Here is a 17,847-nt window from a genome sequence, read left to right on the forward strand (position 1 = left end):
GGTTCCAATCTGGCCCACCAAAGGGTCCAGTCCGGCCCACTAAAGGTTCCAATCTGGTCCACCAAAGGGTCCAGTCCGGCCCACCAAAGGGTCCAGTCCGGCCCACCAAAGGGTCCAGTCCGGCCCACTAAAGGGTACAGTCCGGCCCACCAAAGGTTCCAATCTGGCCCACCAAAGGGTCCAGTCCGGCCCACCAAAGGTTCCAATCTGGCCCACCAAAGGGTCCAGTCCGGCCCACCAAAGGGAACAGTCTGGTCCACCAAAGGTTCCAATCTGGTCCACCAAAGGGTCCAGTCTGGTCCACTAAAGGGTCCAGTCCGGCCCACCAAAGGTTCCAATCTGGTCCACCAAAGGGTCCGGTCTGGTCCACCAAAGGGTCCAGTCCGGCCCACCAAAGGTTCCAATCTGGTCCACCAAAGGGTCCAGTCTGGTCCACCAAAGGTTCCAATCTGGTCCACCAAAGGGTCCAGTCCGGCCCACTAAAGGTTCCAATCTGGTCCACCAAAGGGTCCAGTCCGGCCCACCAAAGGGAACAGTCTGGTCCACCAAAGGTTCCAATCTGGTCCACCAAAGGGTCCAGTCTGGTCCACTAAAGGGTCCAGTCCGGCCCACCAAAGGTTCCAATCTGGTCCACCAAAGGGTCCGGTCTGGTCCACCAAAGGGTCCAGTCCGGCCCACCAAAGGTTCCAATCTGGTCCACCAAAGGGTCCAGTCTGGTCCACCAAAGGTTCCAATCTGGTCCACCAAAGGGTCCAGTCCGGCCCACTAAAGGTTCCAATCTGGTCCACCAAAGGGTCCAGTCTGGTCCACCAAAGGGTCCAGTCTGGTCCACCAAAGGGTCCAGTCCGGCCCACCAAAGGGTCCAGTCTGGTCCACCAAAGGGTCCAGTCTGGTCCACCAAAGGGTCCAGTCCGGCCCACCAAAGGGTCCAGTCTGGTCCGTGGGATGAATTTGTGAACTTTTACTTTATTTTGTTGGTTTTTGTTCATTTCATACATTGTTTTGTTCCTTTTTTGCTCGTTTCCTAAATATTTTGAATATTTTTTGTGTATTTTCTTGATGTCTGTTCATTTCATAGACTCTATTTTTTCTTTTTTGTTCATTTCCTACATTGTTTTGTAAATTTTTTGCTAATTTCTTGAACATTTTGTTTACTTTTTGTGTATTTTCTTGAGGTTTATTTGTGTTGTTGCTCATTTTGTTCATTTAATAGACTTTTCTGGGGTTTTTTTTGTTATTTTCAGTCATTCTTTTGTTTATTTTTTGCTCTTTTCTTGAATATGTTAACTTTTTGGTGTATTTTTTGGATGTTTCTTCATGCCATTGTTTATTTTGTGCATTTCGTAGACTATATTGCTCTTTTATACATTGTTTTGTTTAATTTTTTGTTCAAATGTTGATTGATTGATTTCTTTTTGTGTATTTTAGTTGTTCTGTTGCTCAGTTAATTCAGTTGTTCATTTAACACAGTATTTTACTAATTTCTTGCACATTTGTTGATTTGTTTTTGTTCATTTGTTGATTTGTTTTGTTCCATTTAATTGCATTCGTAATATGTTGATCGTTTTCTAAATTGTTTTGTTCATTTTTTGTTCATTTTCTACATTTTCTACATTTTTTGCTCCTTCTATTATTTAGTGCATTTTTTTTATTTTGTTGCTCAGTTCATTCACTTTCTGCTTTTTTAATACAGTATTTTGCTAATAAATTTGCTCATTCGTTGATTATTTTGAGTATTTTTATTCATTTTATTGCTCATTTTGTTCATTGAATAAACTGTTTTGTTCACTTTTTGTTGTTTTTAATTGCTCATTTAGTTTTTCTTTTATGAATTTCATAAAACACATTTCATGTTGGTGATTATTTTTGTCTATTACGTTGCTCAGTTTGATTATTTTTGTTAATTGCACTGATTTTTTAGCTTTATTCTTGTTATTTTTGTTGACATGTGGGGATATATTTGAATCTTGTCTTCATTTTTATTGAAGCTTCTTATTCTTTTCGATTTCTAGCTGCAGGAGGAGAAAACACTAATTAGTCTGAAGTGCATCTGATGAGACAAACGTACTTGTGTTTGTGATAAATGATAGTGTGTGAGTTTATTTTAAGTGTTCTTTTTAGTCTGACAGACGTTCTGTCTAAATGGAGGTGGACTTTTGGGTGTGAAATGCTGCTCACATATCAGCGCTGGGAGCTTCCTGCGCAGTAATTGCTGAATTAGTTCAATTTCTAAGCGTCTTTCTGATGCGCTCGTAGGCAGCGTGCGGACCCGCTGTGTGTAGATGTGCATGTGTTGTGCGTTTGCAGCAGGAACTGTGGACCGTTCCCACTTCATCATACACAGATCAAACACAACCTCCTTTTCTCATCTACATTCAGACGGCGGCGGCGGCGCCCGTGGAGCGCTTCTCTTACATCCCGACAGTGAACTGAGGAGCTGACGGGACTCATACATACACAATAAAGGTCACACAACAAGTCACAACGAGTTTGTGCAACAGCTTCAGCATCAGCGTGAACAGAGGTTTGAACTGAAGGTGACACACTGCGCTTTTCTTATTCTTTAGATCACAGGTGTCAAACTCCTGTTCTTTCAGGTTCCACATTCAGCCCAACTCAGCCTCCACTGGGCCAGACCAGTGAAATAAGAACAGAATAACCGATAAATAATGACAACTGCACAGTTTTGTCTTTTGTTTCAGTGCAAAACAACCCCATTTAATCACAAAAATACTTACTTTTAGAAACTGTCCAAACAAAAACGATGAGAATAACCTGAAAAAACTGAAATTTCTTCAAAAAATCAGCATAATTTTACAAACTTCTTCCTCCACTTCTCATTTGACCATGTGCATTCTGGATCAGATCTACAAAGACACTAAACACTGAGGAACAGGAAGAAAATTCTTAAAATTGTGCTTAATTTTCTTTAGACATTTCAGATTGTTCATATTTGTTCAGGTTATTCACATTCTATTGTTTCAGGATACTTTGTAAATGGAAATATTTTCATAATTTAATGTTATTTTTGCGCTAAAACAAAGACAAGACATTAAAGTTGTCATTATTTATAGTCATAATGTAATATTATTTTTTTCACATCAAACCGTGAAGAAAATATGGAGTCATTCGTTTTTGCAGGTCATTTTTTTTCTGTATGTGGAAATGAGTTCCACAGCCTGGACTGTGGAATTTTTACACTTTGTAAATTCATCCCAGGGGTGGGAGTGGAACCTTTGGTGGGACGCATGTTTGACAGCCCTGCTTTAGACGGTCTATTGACACGTACTTACATATGTTTGAGTGGTTTATACGTTATTTAAAGCACAATTTTCTAAAATAAAGAGTAAATATGGATGATTTTGCTCATTTTTACCCAATAGATGCTATTAGTCTGCACCAAATCATCTGATCTCCATCATATTTGGTAGTTAGACGCAACTTGAGAAGGTCTTAGACGAGTTCTTTGGGCGTCAAACTTGACCTTCATTTTCAAGGTCAAATTTGGACATAAATATTCACCGACTATTTTCAGGTCTTTTAGGATCAATTTATGGTCAAAGGACCATTACAAGTTTATGAACATTATTATCATTACAACTTTTTGTTCATTTTGTTGATTATTTTGTGGATTATTTTGTGGATTATTGCTCATTTCATTATTTTTTGATAATTTGATACATTTTCTGTTACTTTTTTATGTATAGTTATCTTTCATTTTATTTTGTCATTGTAGTTTTGAAGTTGTTAGTTACTTTGAAGTTTGTAGTTTTAGTACTTTTCAAAGCATTTCTTTACATTTTTGTTCATTTTATAGAATGTATTGTTCATTTATTCATCATTTTGTGTGGTTTGGTCTATTTTGTTACTCATTTTACTACTTTCTGTTCATTTCATAGATTATTTAGTTCATTTTGTTTATTATTTTTTGTATTGTGTGTATTATGTTGCTCATTTTGTTATTTTTTGTTAATTTGATAGATTTTATGTTTTGTTTGGGTTTTTTTTCTCCTTTTTGAACCCGCCACCACCACCCCTCTTCAGAGGACAACCTTATTTTTAATGACAGCTTGTGTTTAAGTAACGATCTCCAACTTTATATTCACGTTATATTATTTTTTAATGCATTTTATTTTATCATTGTAGTTTTGAGCACTTCTCAGATCATTATTTTTTTGTTCATTTTATAGATTTTTTGTTCATTTGTCAGATATTTTCTATTTATTTTGTGCACCTAATAGTGTTTGTTTCTTTCATTTAAATTCTTTGGTTCCTTTTATTCATTATTTTGTTCATTTATTACACCACTTAGCTCTTTTTTTTTGTGTATTTGACAGATTATGTCGGTGTTTAGTCCTATTCTGTCTATTTTGCTCCCTGCGGCATCTGTTTTTTTAACAGTCTTTTCTTCAGCTATTCTTCATTTTGATGATTATTTTGTTCATTTTCTAGATGATTTGTAAATTTTTTTTTATTTTTTATTAAATCTGGTTTAGATTGTTGTTAAGCCTTCTTATTCTTTATTTTCAACTGCAGGACAAGAAAACAACATCTGTTCTGAAGTGGATCTGAGGAGTTGAATGCGCTTTAGTTTGACAGATTATATCTATATCTTTCTAAATATAAGTCGACGTCTCAGTGTCGGTAACATATCCCATATTGTCCCACATGATCCCACCCTTCCTCCCCCTTTTCCTCAGACCTGCCCCCCCCCATACCTTCTCTTATGGCTGTGAAAGGCGTTCCTTCTTCTTCCTGCAGACGAATCACCTTCAGAGCCACCAGCTTCCCATTCACCCTGAAACACCACAGAACAAACACAAACTACAGTCATCTGTTAAAAAAGAATCTATTAAACCCAGTGAAGCTGTAGACTGTGTGTGTGTGTGTGTGTGTGTGTGTGTGTGTGTGTGTGTGTGTGTGTGTGTGTGTGTGCGCGTCCATGAAACATAATTCAACGCCAGCGGAGTGAGACCCGGGTACAAGGCCTCAGGATTAAAACCTGAATGCGACTCACCAATCACTGCTGTGGTAGTGAAGAGAAAGACGAAAAAAAAGCATCATTACAGAGGAGAGTGGAGTCTGCGGAGTCTCATATATTTACAGTGTGTGAAATTCATTTTACAGAATTTAATTATCAAAACTTGGGGCTCATAAAAAAAAGTGGAACATAACCCGCTGAATAGAATCATTTATTTTATGATGATTGAAAAGAGGAGATTACATGACACTGTGTGGGATTCGCTGCTCCACAGACATCGCAAAAAATTATTTACATAATACTGCAGCTTGTAACTGTTATTGCCATTCTGTTTAATGCATTCGCTCGACTACGGCCCTGCTCCTGTATAATTAAATGTAATATTCAACGCCTGCATGAGTGGCTGTTATGAACCATCAAGGCGAGAGGCAGGATTAGACGTCCATCTGCACGCACATATACGCTCTACTTCCAGGCTTTTCCCTTTGGAAACTGTAGCATATGAACCTTCTCCCAGGTTCTCCAGCTTTTTGTAGGAATCTGCCTTTGATGTGATTTGATTGACTAAAAAGGGTGAAGCTGTGTTTCAGTTCTATGTGTTTCAGTTCTATATGTTTCAGTTCTATGTGTTTCAGTTCTATGTGTTTCAGTTCTGTTTCAGTTCTATGTGTTTCAGTTCTATATGTTTCAGTTCTATGTGTTTCAGTTCTATATGTTTCAGTCCTATATGTTTCAGTTCTATGTGTTTCAGTCCTATGTGTTTCAGTTCTGTGTTTCAGTTCTATGTGTTTCAGTTCCATGTGTTTCAGTTCTATTTGTTTCAGTTCTATGTGTTTCAGTTCTATGTGTTTCAGTTCTATGTGTTTCAGTTCTATGTGTTTCAGTTCTATTTGTTTCAGTTCTATTTGTTTCAGTTCTATTTGTTTCAGTTCTATGTGTTTCAGTTCTATGTGTTTCAGTTCTATTTGTTTCAGTTCTATGTGTTTCAGTTCTATTTGTTTCAGTTCTATGTGTTTCAGTTCTATGTGTTTCAGTTCTATGTGTTTCAGTTCTATTTGTTTCAGTTCTATGTGTTTCAGTTCTATGTGTTTCAGTTCTATGTGTTTCAGTTCTATGTGTTTCAGTTCTATTTGTTTCAGTTCTATGTGTTTCAGTTCTATGTGTTTCAGTTCTATTTGTTTCAGTTCTATGTGTTTCAGTTCTATGTGTTTCAGTTCTATTTGTTTCAGTTCTATGTGTTTCAGTTCTATGTGTTTCAGTTCTATGTGTTTCAGTTCTGTGTTTCAGTTCTATGTGTTTCAGTTCTATTTGTTTCAGTTCTATGTGTTTCAGTTCTATGTGTTTCAGTTCTATTTGTTTCAGTTCTATGTGTTTCAGTTCTATGTGTTTCAGTTCTATGTGTTTCAGTTCTATGTGTTTCAGTTCTATTTGTTTCAGTTCTGTGTTTCAGTCTTCCTGATGACGTCACACAGACCTGAACTGTGTCAGTGTTTGAGTCCAGGCTGAAAACAGCTGTTCAACTGTGCAGAGAAGAACCGAAAGGGTTCTATCTGACCTCTGACCTTTTACTTTGTTTACATTGATTATTATTTAAGTTTTATTGATTATGTTTTAATTGTAATTGTGTGTTTTTAATCTGTCCCTTTTCCACTTTTGTAGAGCACTGGGAATTGTCCTGTGTATGAACTGTACTGTAATCTGCCTTGCCTTGATTTGATTTATTTCAAACATGCAAAAAAACAAAATAAAACAAAATAAAACATTTAAATGGACAGAATCTATCTTCAAGCACATACAAGTCTGAATTCTGCATGGTCACAAAGGAGTAGGAAGAGGTCTAAACTGATTTCATCCAACCCCTCAGTGCTTTGACACCTTTATCACTAACTTCACACAACAATCAAACAATACCGTTTCCCTAATTTTAGCATCAAACCACAACAAATACATAATGTAGTAACTGAATTATACACAACAAAATGTTCATGTCAGTACAGAAGTGGTTCCAACCTGTTTAGGCTCATGACCCCATTTTAACATCACACATTTCTGGTGACCCCACACATTCCAAACTGAGACTTTTTTTTTGCTAAAATTAATTTTTTTGATCCTGTAATAGTTTTCTATACTATGTTACAAATAAATGTTAATGTTAGAGGACATTTAGTCTGTATAATGTCTATTATTGTGGACATTTAGTCTGTATAATGTCTATTATTGTGGACATTTAGTCTATATAATGTCTATTATTGTGGACATTTAGTCTATATAATGTCTATTATTGTGGACATTTAGTCTGTATAATGTCTATTATTGTGGACATTTAGTCTGTATAATGTCTATTATTGTGGACATTTAGTCTATATAATGTCTATTATTGTGGACATTTAGTCTGTATAATGTCTATTATTGTGGACATTTAGTCTGTATAATGTCTATTATTGTGGACATTTAGTCTGTATAATGTCTATTATTGTGGACATTTAGTCTGTATAATGTCTATTATTGTGGACATTTAGTCTATATAATGTCTATTATTGTGGACATTTAGTCTATATAATGTCTATTATTGTGGACATTTAGTCTGTATAATGTCTATTATTGTGGACATTTAGTCTATATAATGTCTCTTATTGTGGACAGAGGCAGTAAATCCAGGTGTAGATTACTGCACAAAGGCTCAGGATCTGTCCAGTCAGTCCAGCTGGGATTTACAAGGAGGACAATTAATACTGAACAAACAAGAACTGAAACTATGAATGATGAAAGAGCTGCAGCATCTGAAACTGACCACAGTGAACATGTGACACAAACAGAAGCACAGTGCTGCAGTTTCACACTCAGTTTGTCTGGTATGGACTGGGATTGTCTCTGTCAACTCACCATAGATTTTTATTAGTCAGTCGTTTTGTTTTGTTTTTTTTAATCAATTACTAGAAATTCCAGGCGACCCCATGTGGGGTCCCGACCCCAAGGTTGAAAAACACTGCAGTACAGTCATACAAACAGACTCAACAGTTCAACCATTTTCTTCAGTAATTACAGTAAATGGTTGGATTAGACGTCCCATCTGCATGCACATATACTTACTTGCTTTTCCCTTTGTAAACTGTAGCATATGAACCTTCTCCCAGTTTCTCCAGCTTTTCGTAGGAATCTGCCTTTCCGAACTTGGGGCTGGTTGGCTGAGGCAAAAAAAAAAAAAAAAAAAAAAGAGATATGAAAGGTAATATTAAAAGCAGGAAATCAGTAACCTAGAAAAAGAAGAAGAAAACCTCTGCGGGTTTCACAGAAGACATTACAAACTCTACAAGTGATATTAAAAATCCGGAGGCTCCCGAACGCATCATCTGGGAGGTGTAATGTCAGCGAGGAGGAGGAGAAGAGAGAATTTCACAGAATGTTCACGGAGGAACTCTGAAGACGACTTTTGCATTTAATCATCGGTTCATAACTTGTCTCCACAGTTCACGGAGGAGGAGGTAATAACGACAGCTCGCAGGAAATGAAACGCAGGACCGAAGGCGTTCAGAGCCGACGGCGTGACGCACAACAGGAAACTAGAGCCTGGGAAAAGTGGGAAAAGTTAGAGGTGGAGTGATGCTGAATTCACTGGGACCGTCTTAAATCGACAGCAGAAACAGTTCCATGTGTTCAGAGATGAGACCGGTTTTACATCTGACTTATTAACAGTCACTTTATTGAATGAAATTGTAAATTGTTGCATCACAAGCACAAACAAATAGAAACAAATAGAATAGAGAAAAAGCATTTATGTATAAAAATCTGCTCCCTGAAGGGTCAGATAAAGCAAGTGAACATCAGTGTCAAAAACGTTCGTTTCACCTGTCGTTTCTCAAACAGGTTCATTTTTTAGCTTAAGAACTCTATTTTATGGAACTATTGACAAAATTCCAGTATAATTTGTAGAAACAAAGACATAACTGATTATGTAAAATTATACTTCTGACACGTATTTAAGTGCACTATTAACTTTAAGTATATTTTTGTCTTGCTTGTATCAGTGATATTTTAAGTATGTGAATCTGTTGAACTAATTATTCAACACTACAAGAATATAGAAAAAGTATTTACACTCAAATTATTTGTCCAATATGCTCTGCTGTTAGTTGTATATACCACTGCAGTTGTAATATGTGTGTTAAATAAAAGTTTATGAGCATATTTGTAGTGTTTTAGTTCCAACAAAGTCTTTTATTCTGATACTGAACAAAGGCACAAACTGCCGTCCACATGTCGCAACATATTTGTGTTCACAAAACTAATCATTTAAACATTTTTATTAGGGCTGGGCAAGTTAACGCGTTATTACCGCGTTAACGCATTCATTAAATAACGCTAACAATTTTTAAATCTCCCGTTAATTGGGTTTTATTCTAACTCCTATTCTTCTGCTTGTGTGCGTGTAGCGATTAGCTGCAGATAGACAACAGGTTTACCAAGAAAAGACCAAAACTTGTGTCCAGATCTGTTCCTGTAGACTCACTGTAAAACTGACACATACAAACTAAATCTGAGTTCTGTTCACTGCCGCAGTACATTTACATGGAATTAGACATTTAAATGAATGGGGAAAAAGACCACTTGCTCCATGCTAACTTGAATAGGAAAATCCAGAGACACGCTAACTATTAGCATTTACAGATTAATTTAAGATTTACAACATCTTTTTATCCAACAACAAAGGTTCACATCAGAGATATTTGATACTATTCATTCTGACAACAACTGAACAGAAAATACTCACAGACAAACGTTTACCTGTCCATACAAACAGAGTGAAAGAAACGTGTCTGTTAGTTCCTTCTTATGTCCGAACTGACTACGGGAACACCGCAAGGACAAAACATACGTTAGTGACACTTATTCCCACCACTAGAGGGCCCCCTTTGTTTACTCTGAACACCTGAACATCACATATTATTGTTCTTATTAGTATTAGTACTGATTAGTGGGACTAAGACTCCTGTCAATCACTCACAAGTGTAAATAAACATGTGTGGACATAAACATGTGGAACAGTAGCGGTCTGTTCCATGGACATTTTCATTGTAAATGTCTTCAGATGGTGGGGGGGGGGGACACAGGTGTTTGGAAGCACTGACATGTGCAATTATTTTTATCAGCGGAGTACTGCAGTCTGAAATATCACTGAAAGGAAATACACACTGTTGATGCCGGCAAACCCCCCCAATATAACTATGCGATTAATCGTGACTAATCGCAGAAATCCACGCAATTAATTGAAATTGAATTAAAAATTTTACTCGCTGCCCAGCACTAATTTTTGTCCAATATTGATCACAATTATCGTTTAACATCAGAGTTAAAGCCCTGTGTTTCATTTTGGATCAGTTTCTTATGACAACAGCATGTTTTGTACATTTGTGTAAAGTGAAAAAAAAAAAAAGTTCATTTTGAGTCCCCCTGTCACGCAGCAGGAATTTAAGTATTTTTATCCAACATTTTATTTCTGTAAAGTGTAATGTGTCATGTCAAAGTACTTACTGTGACCTATTCATACAGGTATTAAACATGTAGATGAGTTATTTAGTTTAAACACAGTTTACTGAACATGAAATGTGTCACTTCATTTTTGTCAATTTTTTGGGATTATTTTGTGTATTTTTGTTTGTGTTGTTGCTCATCTTTTTCATTTAATCAACTATTTTGTTAATTTTTGGTTCATTTCATAGATTATTTTGCTCATTTGTTGTTAATTTTGTTGATTTTGTGTATTTTTGTCTCCTTTATTGCCCATTTGTATGTGTTTTTTGTGGTTATTTTGATTTATATTTTTTGCTTATTTAATTAATTTTTATTTCATAAATTTTGGTCTTTGCTCATGTATTGATTATATTGTTTATTTTCACTGCAATTTTGTTTGTTTTTGGTTCATTCTCTAGATTTTTTTCCTCATTTTGTTGACTAGTTTGTACATTTTATGCTTATTTTGCTCATTTCTTTCCTCTCCTTTTTATGGTGCTTATTTTAATCTAGTCTTCAGTCTTATTGGACGTTCTTATTTGTTTCATTTTCAGCTGACAGGAGAAAACATCAAGAAATCTGAAGTGGATCTGAGGAGACAACTGCACTTCTGTTTGTGAAAAATGATTCTGTGGGCGTTTATGTCAAGTTTTTGGTTTGTTTTTGAAGTAGTGGACCACAGGGACTGCAGATAATTCTGTCTGAAAGTTCTACTGAACTATGTGTTGATGAGGATGTTTGCCGTCACTGAAAAATTGTCTGTATCAAAACTATCATGACTAGAAACAATTCATTATACAGAAATCAGAGAGGCCGAGTCCGGTTTTGGTGTTGGTAGGAAACTACTTTGCATGTATGTTAAGCTGACTGCATTCACAACATTTAATAGATAAGTGAACAATAAGACAAACATCTAATTTACTCCAATTTGAAGCTTGTTTTTGGGTGTAAAATGTCTAAAAAAGAGAAGAAATCGTCTAAATTGTATAAATGGAGAAAAAAGGTGGTATTTGTCAGGACTGGATGGTTTTCCAGCGTCGTGGCTCTAAATCTGCACCGTCCTCTGCTTTATCTTCACCCTCTAATAAACTTTGCATTTCTGAGGATTTCTCTAAAATCCCACTCCCTCCTGGGATCAAACAGGAAGTGCGACTATCTGAGGTCAAACCCAGACAGACGCTGTCCTCCTGCTGGTCTCACACTCTTTTCAGAAACAGGAACCGTTCCTCCCGTTCATCAACTGGGAGCATTAAAGGGTCAATATTTATCAGGTTGTGCATGAATGGATGGTTGGTACTGAATACAGACGGCCAGATCTCCTTTTCATTCTGTCGACAGTGTTGTGATTACTTTGCAAAAATACATGAACACTGACTCACTCGTACGCCGTCTTAATCCTATTAAAATGCAAAAGTATTGATCTGTGTTCTGTCTTCCTCGATTGAGTAAAATCTACATGTAGCATCTGAAACGTGTACTGACAGTTTATTTCTGAACAGCATTTTCTGGTAGAAAGATTTTATTTCATTTTGCCCGTTTACAGAGTTCCAAAGCATAGAACTGAAGAATTACAAGGTCAGAAGGAATCTATTACACCTCATTTGACCAGTAATAACCTCTAAGTTCAGAAAATGTTTTTAACCTTTTATAGTTCACTCATAGAAACACTCTGACAAAGAAAAAAAAAAGAGAAAAAAAAAAGAAATACTCTGACATTCCACATTTTAGCCTTAGTGTGTTATTGGAGGACAGAACAGTTGGTGTATAGTGTAAAGTTCGTGTATTTTTGGAATGTAAGCCCCGCTCTATGTATTTGGCTGAAACTGTTTCCTGTATCTGTCACATTTAACAGTTTTCTTCCAGTTTATTATGACTTTATAATGTAAGGGGGGTTTGTTCTGTTGGTCGTTTGTCCAGGACAACAGATGGAAAGGAGCTTCTCTGCTAAATCTGCTGCATGCATCTTATTCTTTGTAACTACTGCCAATACACACTGTCCTGAAAACTAAATAAACTAACACAAATATAAATACAAACAGGACTTTATTACTTTATGACATTTTTCAAAATTCTTTAGTGTTATGTAGAAAACCAAGGTCAACGAAGTTACCATATTTGGTTCCGTACTCATAAAAAGCAAAAAAATGACAAAAAATTCCAACAAGTATGTGCAAAAAAACAAAAACACGTAAGGTGAAAAGAATAAATGAATTAATAAATGAATGAATGAATTTATTTTTGGTTTTACATCAATCATTGTACTTAGTACATTCATCGTAATAAACATAAAAACCAAAAACAGCGTACAGTGCAAGTGAAACTACAGACTCTTTACTAATTCCTCTATTGCCGCATTTCTACTACGTGGAACCGGTTCGACTCGGCTTGGCTCGTCTCCCGTTGTCGTGCACCTCATTTCCTTTGCACTACCTTCGGAAACTTGTATTTGAGGAGTTACGACGTTTGTTGCCCACAACGGAACCGGCCAGGGGTTCACTCTGCCGCTACATACGTAGTAGAGAATCAAATACGTGACATTCCTGTAAATAAATCACATGCTGTGGACACATGTTTGAGCAGATTAGAGGGATTCCACCTTTAGAAGAAATGGAAGCTTTGACAGTGTTCAACTGGACCTGGTGTGGTCTGTTTAGACCTACTGTGGTCTGTTTGGACCTGGTGTGGTCTGTTTAGACCTGGTGTGGTCTGTTTGGACCTGGTGTGGTCTGTTTAGACCTGGTGTGGTCTGTTTGGACCTGGTGTGGTCTGTTTGGACCTGGTGTGGTCTGTTTAGACCTGGTGTGGTCTGTGTGGACCTGGTGTGGTCTGTTTGGACCTGGTGTGGTCTGTTTGGACCTGGTGTGGTCTGTTTGGACCTGGTGTGGTCTGTTTGGACCTGGTGTGGTCTGTTTAGACCTGGTGTGGTCTGTTTGGACCTGGTGTGGTCTGTGTGGACCTGGTGTGGTCTGTTTGGACCTGGTGTGGTCTGTGTGGACCTACTGTGGTCTGTTTAGACCTGGTGTGGTCTGTTTAGACCTGGTGTGGTCTGTTTGGACCTGGTGTGGTCTGTTTGGACCTGGTGTGGTCTGTTTAGACCTGGTGTGGTCTGTTTGGACCTGGTGTGGTCTGTTTGGACCTGGTGTGGTCTGTTTGGACCTGGTGTGGTCTGTTTAGACCTGGTGTGGTCTGTGTGGACCTGGTGTGGTCTGTTTGGACCTACTGTGGTCTGTTTAGACCTGGTGTGGTCTGTTTAGACCTGGTGTGGTCTGTGTGGACCTGGTGTGGTCTGTGTGGACCTGGTGTGGTCTGTTTGGACCTACTGTGGTCTGTTTAGACCTGGTGTGGTCTGTTTGGACCGTTTCTGCCTCAACTCCATGTTGTCTTCGTTCTGACCAAAACAATGCAGCGTACGTGTGACATCATCGCGCATGCACAATGAAGGTGGAATCGATAAGCAGAATCGTTAAGCAGGCAGGAAAACGATTCCAAGGAATCAAGCTACTGGGAACCAGTTCTCAAAAAGAACCGTTTCTCGATTCCCATCCCTAGATACATGTTTTGAATACACTTAAAAAACCTGAACCAACGCCTTGATCCCCACAGTTCTGGATCATTTATCACCGGGGGATGCAAAGTTAGCGATAACCAGTTCTTATTTTCAGTATATATTGTCGGGTGGAACCGAGTCGACTCATGTTGCTTCCTTTGCAGTTTGGACATTTAAACACAACACAGCGAAACAGTTTATGGCAACACAACCTAAGACCTGCCATGTCCGTTTAATACCTTTGAAATAGTTTTTTAAAGACTTGTAAACTCAAGACTTTTCAAGCCCCTGCAGGAACCCTGCACATGCTTTGGATGCAGTATTAGTGCTTCTGCAAACACCTGGGCCCAATCCTAACTCACCCCTGGCCCTCCCCCTTGGCCCTCCCCCTTATCCCTCCCCCTTGGCCCTCCCCCTTGGCACAGCCACTTGAAACAGTAAGGGTTCGGGCTTGAAACATTTCCCTTTGAAATGGGACAACCCCTCCAGACCTGCTACGTCATCAGCGGTCATCGATGCTGCTATAAACACACGACAGTTTTCTGACAGTGTTCACCAGTGTCAGCAGCTGGGACCGCCTCTGTTCTGTGGGCTATGGTCGTCTTTTTGAGTATCAACCACACACCACAGAAATGTGATGTACAACACACTGACACGGCATTCAACGGTCGATCAAATGATTCAGCTGTTTACAAAGAAAATGCGTACATTCATGTGTTTCTTTGGTCACGCTGCTGCACTTTTCGGTTGTTTACCTCCATCCTTCTGATGATTCAAACAGAATTATGGGACATTTGTCCTACCCCTCTGTCTGTAGTGTGGGCCTGGAAAATGTCCGTTTGAGGACTATACAGCCCTCCGCCTTAGCCCCTCCCCTCTGTCTAGTTGAGAATCGGGACGACACTACCACTTAACATGTACGCACAAGGGGGAGGGGCCAAGGGGGAGGGGCCAAGGGGTGAACTGGGGTTCAGCCCTGGAAAACCTTTACCACTGCTGTCTTGTATCTAAACAGGGGTGTCCAGGCCTGGTCCTGGTCCAGTCCTGGTCCAGTCCTGGTCCAGTCCTGCATGTTTCAGATGGATCCCTCTTCCAACACACCTGATTCAAATGATCAGCTGATCCTCCAGCGCTGCAGAAGACTGAGAACGACCGTCAGGTGGACTGGAAGAAGGAAACATCTGAAACATGCAGGACTGGACCAGGACTGGACCAGGACTGGACCAGGACTGGACCAGGACTGGACAGCCCTTATCTAAAACAAGTGCATGATCCTTGTTTTCAGTCCAAGAGGGGACTGTGTGGGACGTGTAGGTGAGAGTCAGGTTCACGGTTTTGCTAAAACAGAAAAACCATGAAAGGGATATTTATTTATTTTTTTTTGTTTTCATTTATTTATTTATTTATTTATTTCCCATTTTCATAATCATACTTGAAACAGTTCATTAACATCGCACCGAGATGCTGGCAGGCAATCAGTCAGGCCTCATAACACACTTATTAAATCTTATTTGTGCTCGCACCAATTAGGCGTTTTACATTTGGAGCTAAATTAAAAAAGAAAGCTCAAACGTATAAAAACCTGAAAATCTCATTTGCATGATTAAGAAAACCGCGCTGTTTGTAAATAGGCTTCAATTAACCAGATGAAGAAATACAGGCTGGAGAAAAGGCGAAACGACGGAAACACCTGAGAAACACAGGAGGTAATGGGAGGTTTGGAACAGATGACACGTCCTGTTCATGTCAGAGCCCAAAACACACATTTACTGGAATGTCCAGATGTGTCTGTCTATATTTTTGTTTGTTTGTATCGTTGTGTTTTCTGGTGCATTTGGATTTTTATTATCAGCTGTGAAACATTTCAGAAAATGTTGTACCTACTTCTTATTTTCAGATGATTTTCTGTTCTTAAATCCCTTCTTTTCTCTTCGGCTTTTGAAACCATGTGAGCTGTTTGAATGTATTATTTTTATTCAGTTGTTTTATTTGGTATTAGTTTGTTGTTTTTATTTTTTTGTTATTGTTTTTAATTGTAGAGCTTTTTATGTTTTTAATCTATTCTTGTATTTTATTCTTTTATTTAGGTTTTATCTGTTCTTCTGTATTTTTATTTTTTGTATTTATTCATTTTTCTTTTACATTTGTTCTATGTCTTTTAATCTTTTCTTGTATTTTACTCTGTTATTTCGGTTTTCTTTTTTTTTCTGTTCAGCATTTTGGTCCACTGTGCCTGTTTTAAAGGGTTTTACAAACAAAGTTGGATTGAACTGTTGTTATTATTAGAATATGATATACTGCGTTATTATATTATTATTATATCATAACAAATATGTCATTATAACAAAATGATCAGAAGGAAACAGGAGCAAAGCAGATGTATGCAGAAATATCACCACAAAGCAAAGGAACTGCTCGCTCTTTCTACGTATAACATGTCGTTCTTAATAAATGTTTTAAACGGCAAAGATTTTAAGGCTACAGTTTCCCAAAATACACTTTGTTTGTGTCAAAGTGCTGCTTAAAGACAACACGGTCACAGATCCTTTCCATATACTCTGCACTATGATCTGTCATCTCTGTGGTTTGCAGGAGACGATTTTATTTATTTGACTCGTCTCATCAGTTCAGTTACAAAGTTCAGCAAAATAATGAGAAAAATAAAAAGAGGCCAGATCAGAACCAACAGCGTTTCCATGGTAACACATCTCACTCGCTGTTTATCAACCATAGCAGAGGTGACTGACACCAAACAGCACATCATCCACAACACTGATAATGATGAGGATGAGGATGAGGATGATGTGGATGATGATAAGGATGGTGATGATGATGAGCATGATGATGATGATGATGATGTTGATGATGATGAGGATGATGATAAGGATGGTGATGATGATGAGCATGATGATGATGATGATGATGTTGATGATGATGAGGATGATGATAAGGATGGTGATGATGATGAGCATGATGATGATGATGATGATGTTGATGATGATGAGGATGATGATAAGGATGGTGATGATGATGATGAGGATGAGGAAGATGATGGTGAGGATGATAATGATGAAGATGATGAGGATGATGAGGATGATGATAATGATAATGAGGATGATGATAATGATGATGATGAGGATGATGATGAGGATGATGATAATGATAATGAGGATGATGATGATGAAGGCTTGTGGACATGTTGACTCCAGAGCCTGTGAACGTCCACATGGTTCCTGTCTGATGCTGAAGAACGTCTGAAACTGCCTCAGGTTCTTCAGGTGTTTGACCTCATGTGTTGATGGGATGAGTGGTTCTGAAGTGACTCCACAGTTCAGATCAGTAGATGTTTTTGATCACCGGTGGCTTTAAGGTTGTTGGAGGTTCATGTTCATGAAAAACATATATTTAAATATGAATATTTTGCAGCATGAGTGTTCTCAGCGTCCTCACATTCTTCTTCTAGAATGACGCAGGTCAAATGGAAAACCACTCCTACTTTTCACTGTAAACCTTCCACACTCACAGATTTCACAGACTCATCCCTGGTTTACAGGAAACTGTCTAAACTTTTTAACATTATTATTTAATTATCACATAATTCAAAGCATAATCAAGTAAGTAGCGCACATTATGCAGGGGTTCGCGTTTTTTCAAAGAAGGCGAATATTCGCTGCAGTTATAGCATATTTCCAGGCTAAATATGTGGGGCTCGCATGATTTCATACTCCCCACATTTTTCCACTTAAAGTTGAAAAGACATTGGTTTGTAACTCGACACAGGTAGTGATGTAATATGCACAACGCCATCAGC

At 38.1% G+C, this 17,847-nt stretch overlaps 1 protein-coding gene across 4 annotated transcripts in view; it reads right to left on the reverse strand.

The window, feature by feature from the left end:
• Nucleotides 1-17,847, reverse strand: part of cdk14 (cyclin dependent kinase 14) — a 461,964-nt gene that overhangs the window by 276,233 nt on the left and 167,884 nt on the right. For all 4 annotated transcript variants that reach the window (XM_030157361.1, XM_030157362.1, XM_030157364.1 and 1 more), the window contains 2 exons: nt 8,072-8,166; nt 4,719-4,798 (listed from right to left, as the gene is read on the reverse strand). In XM_030157361.1, the coding sequence (XP_030013221.1) occupies nt 4,719-4,798; nt 8,072-8,166 (175 nt within the window). The remainder of the gene's footprint in view (nt 1-4,718; nt 4,799-8,071; nt 8,167-17,847) is intronic.

This window comes from Sphaeramia orbicularis, chromosome 16 (assembly GCF_902148855.1).
Source record: "Sphaeramia orbicularis chromosome 16, fSphaOr1.1, whole genome shotgun sequence".
NCBI classification, from domain to species: Eukaryota; Metazoa; Chordata; class Actinopteri; order Kurtiformes; family Apogonidae; genus Sphaeramia; species Sphaeramia orbicularis.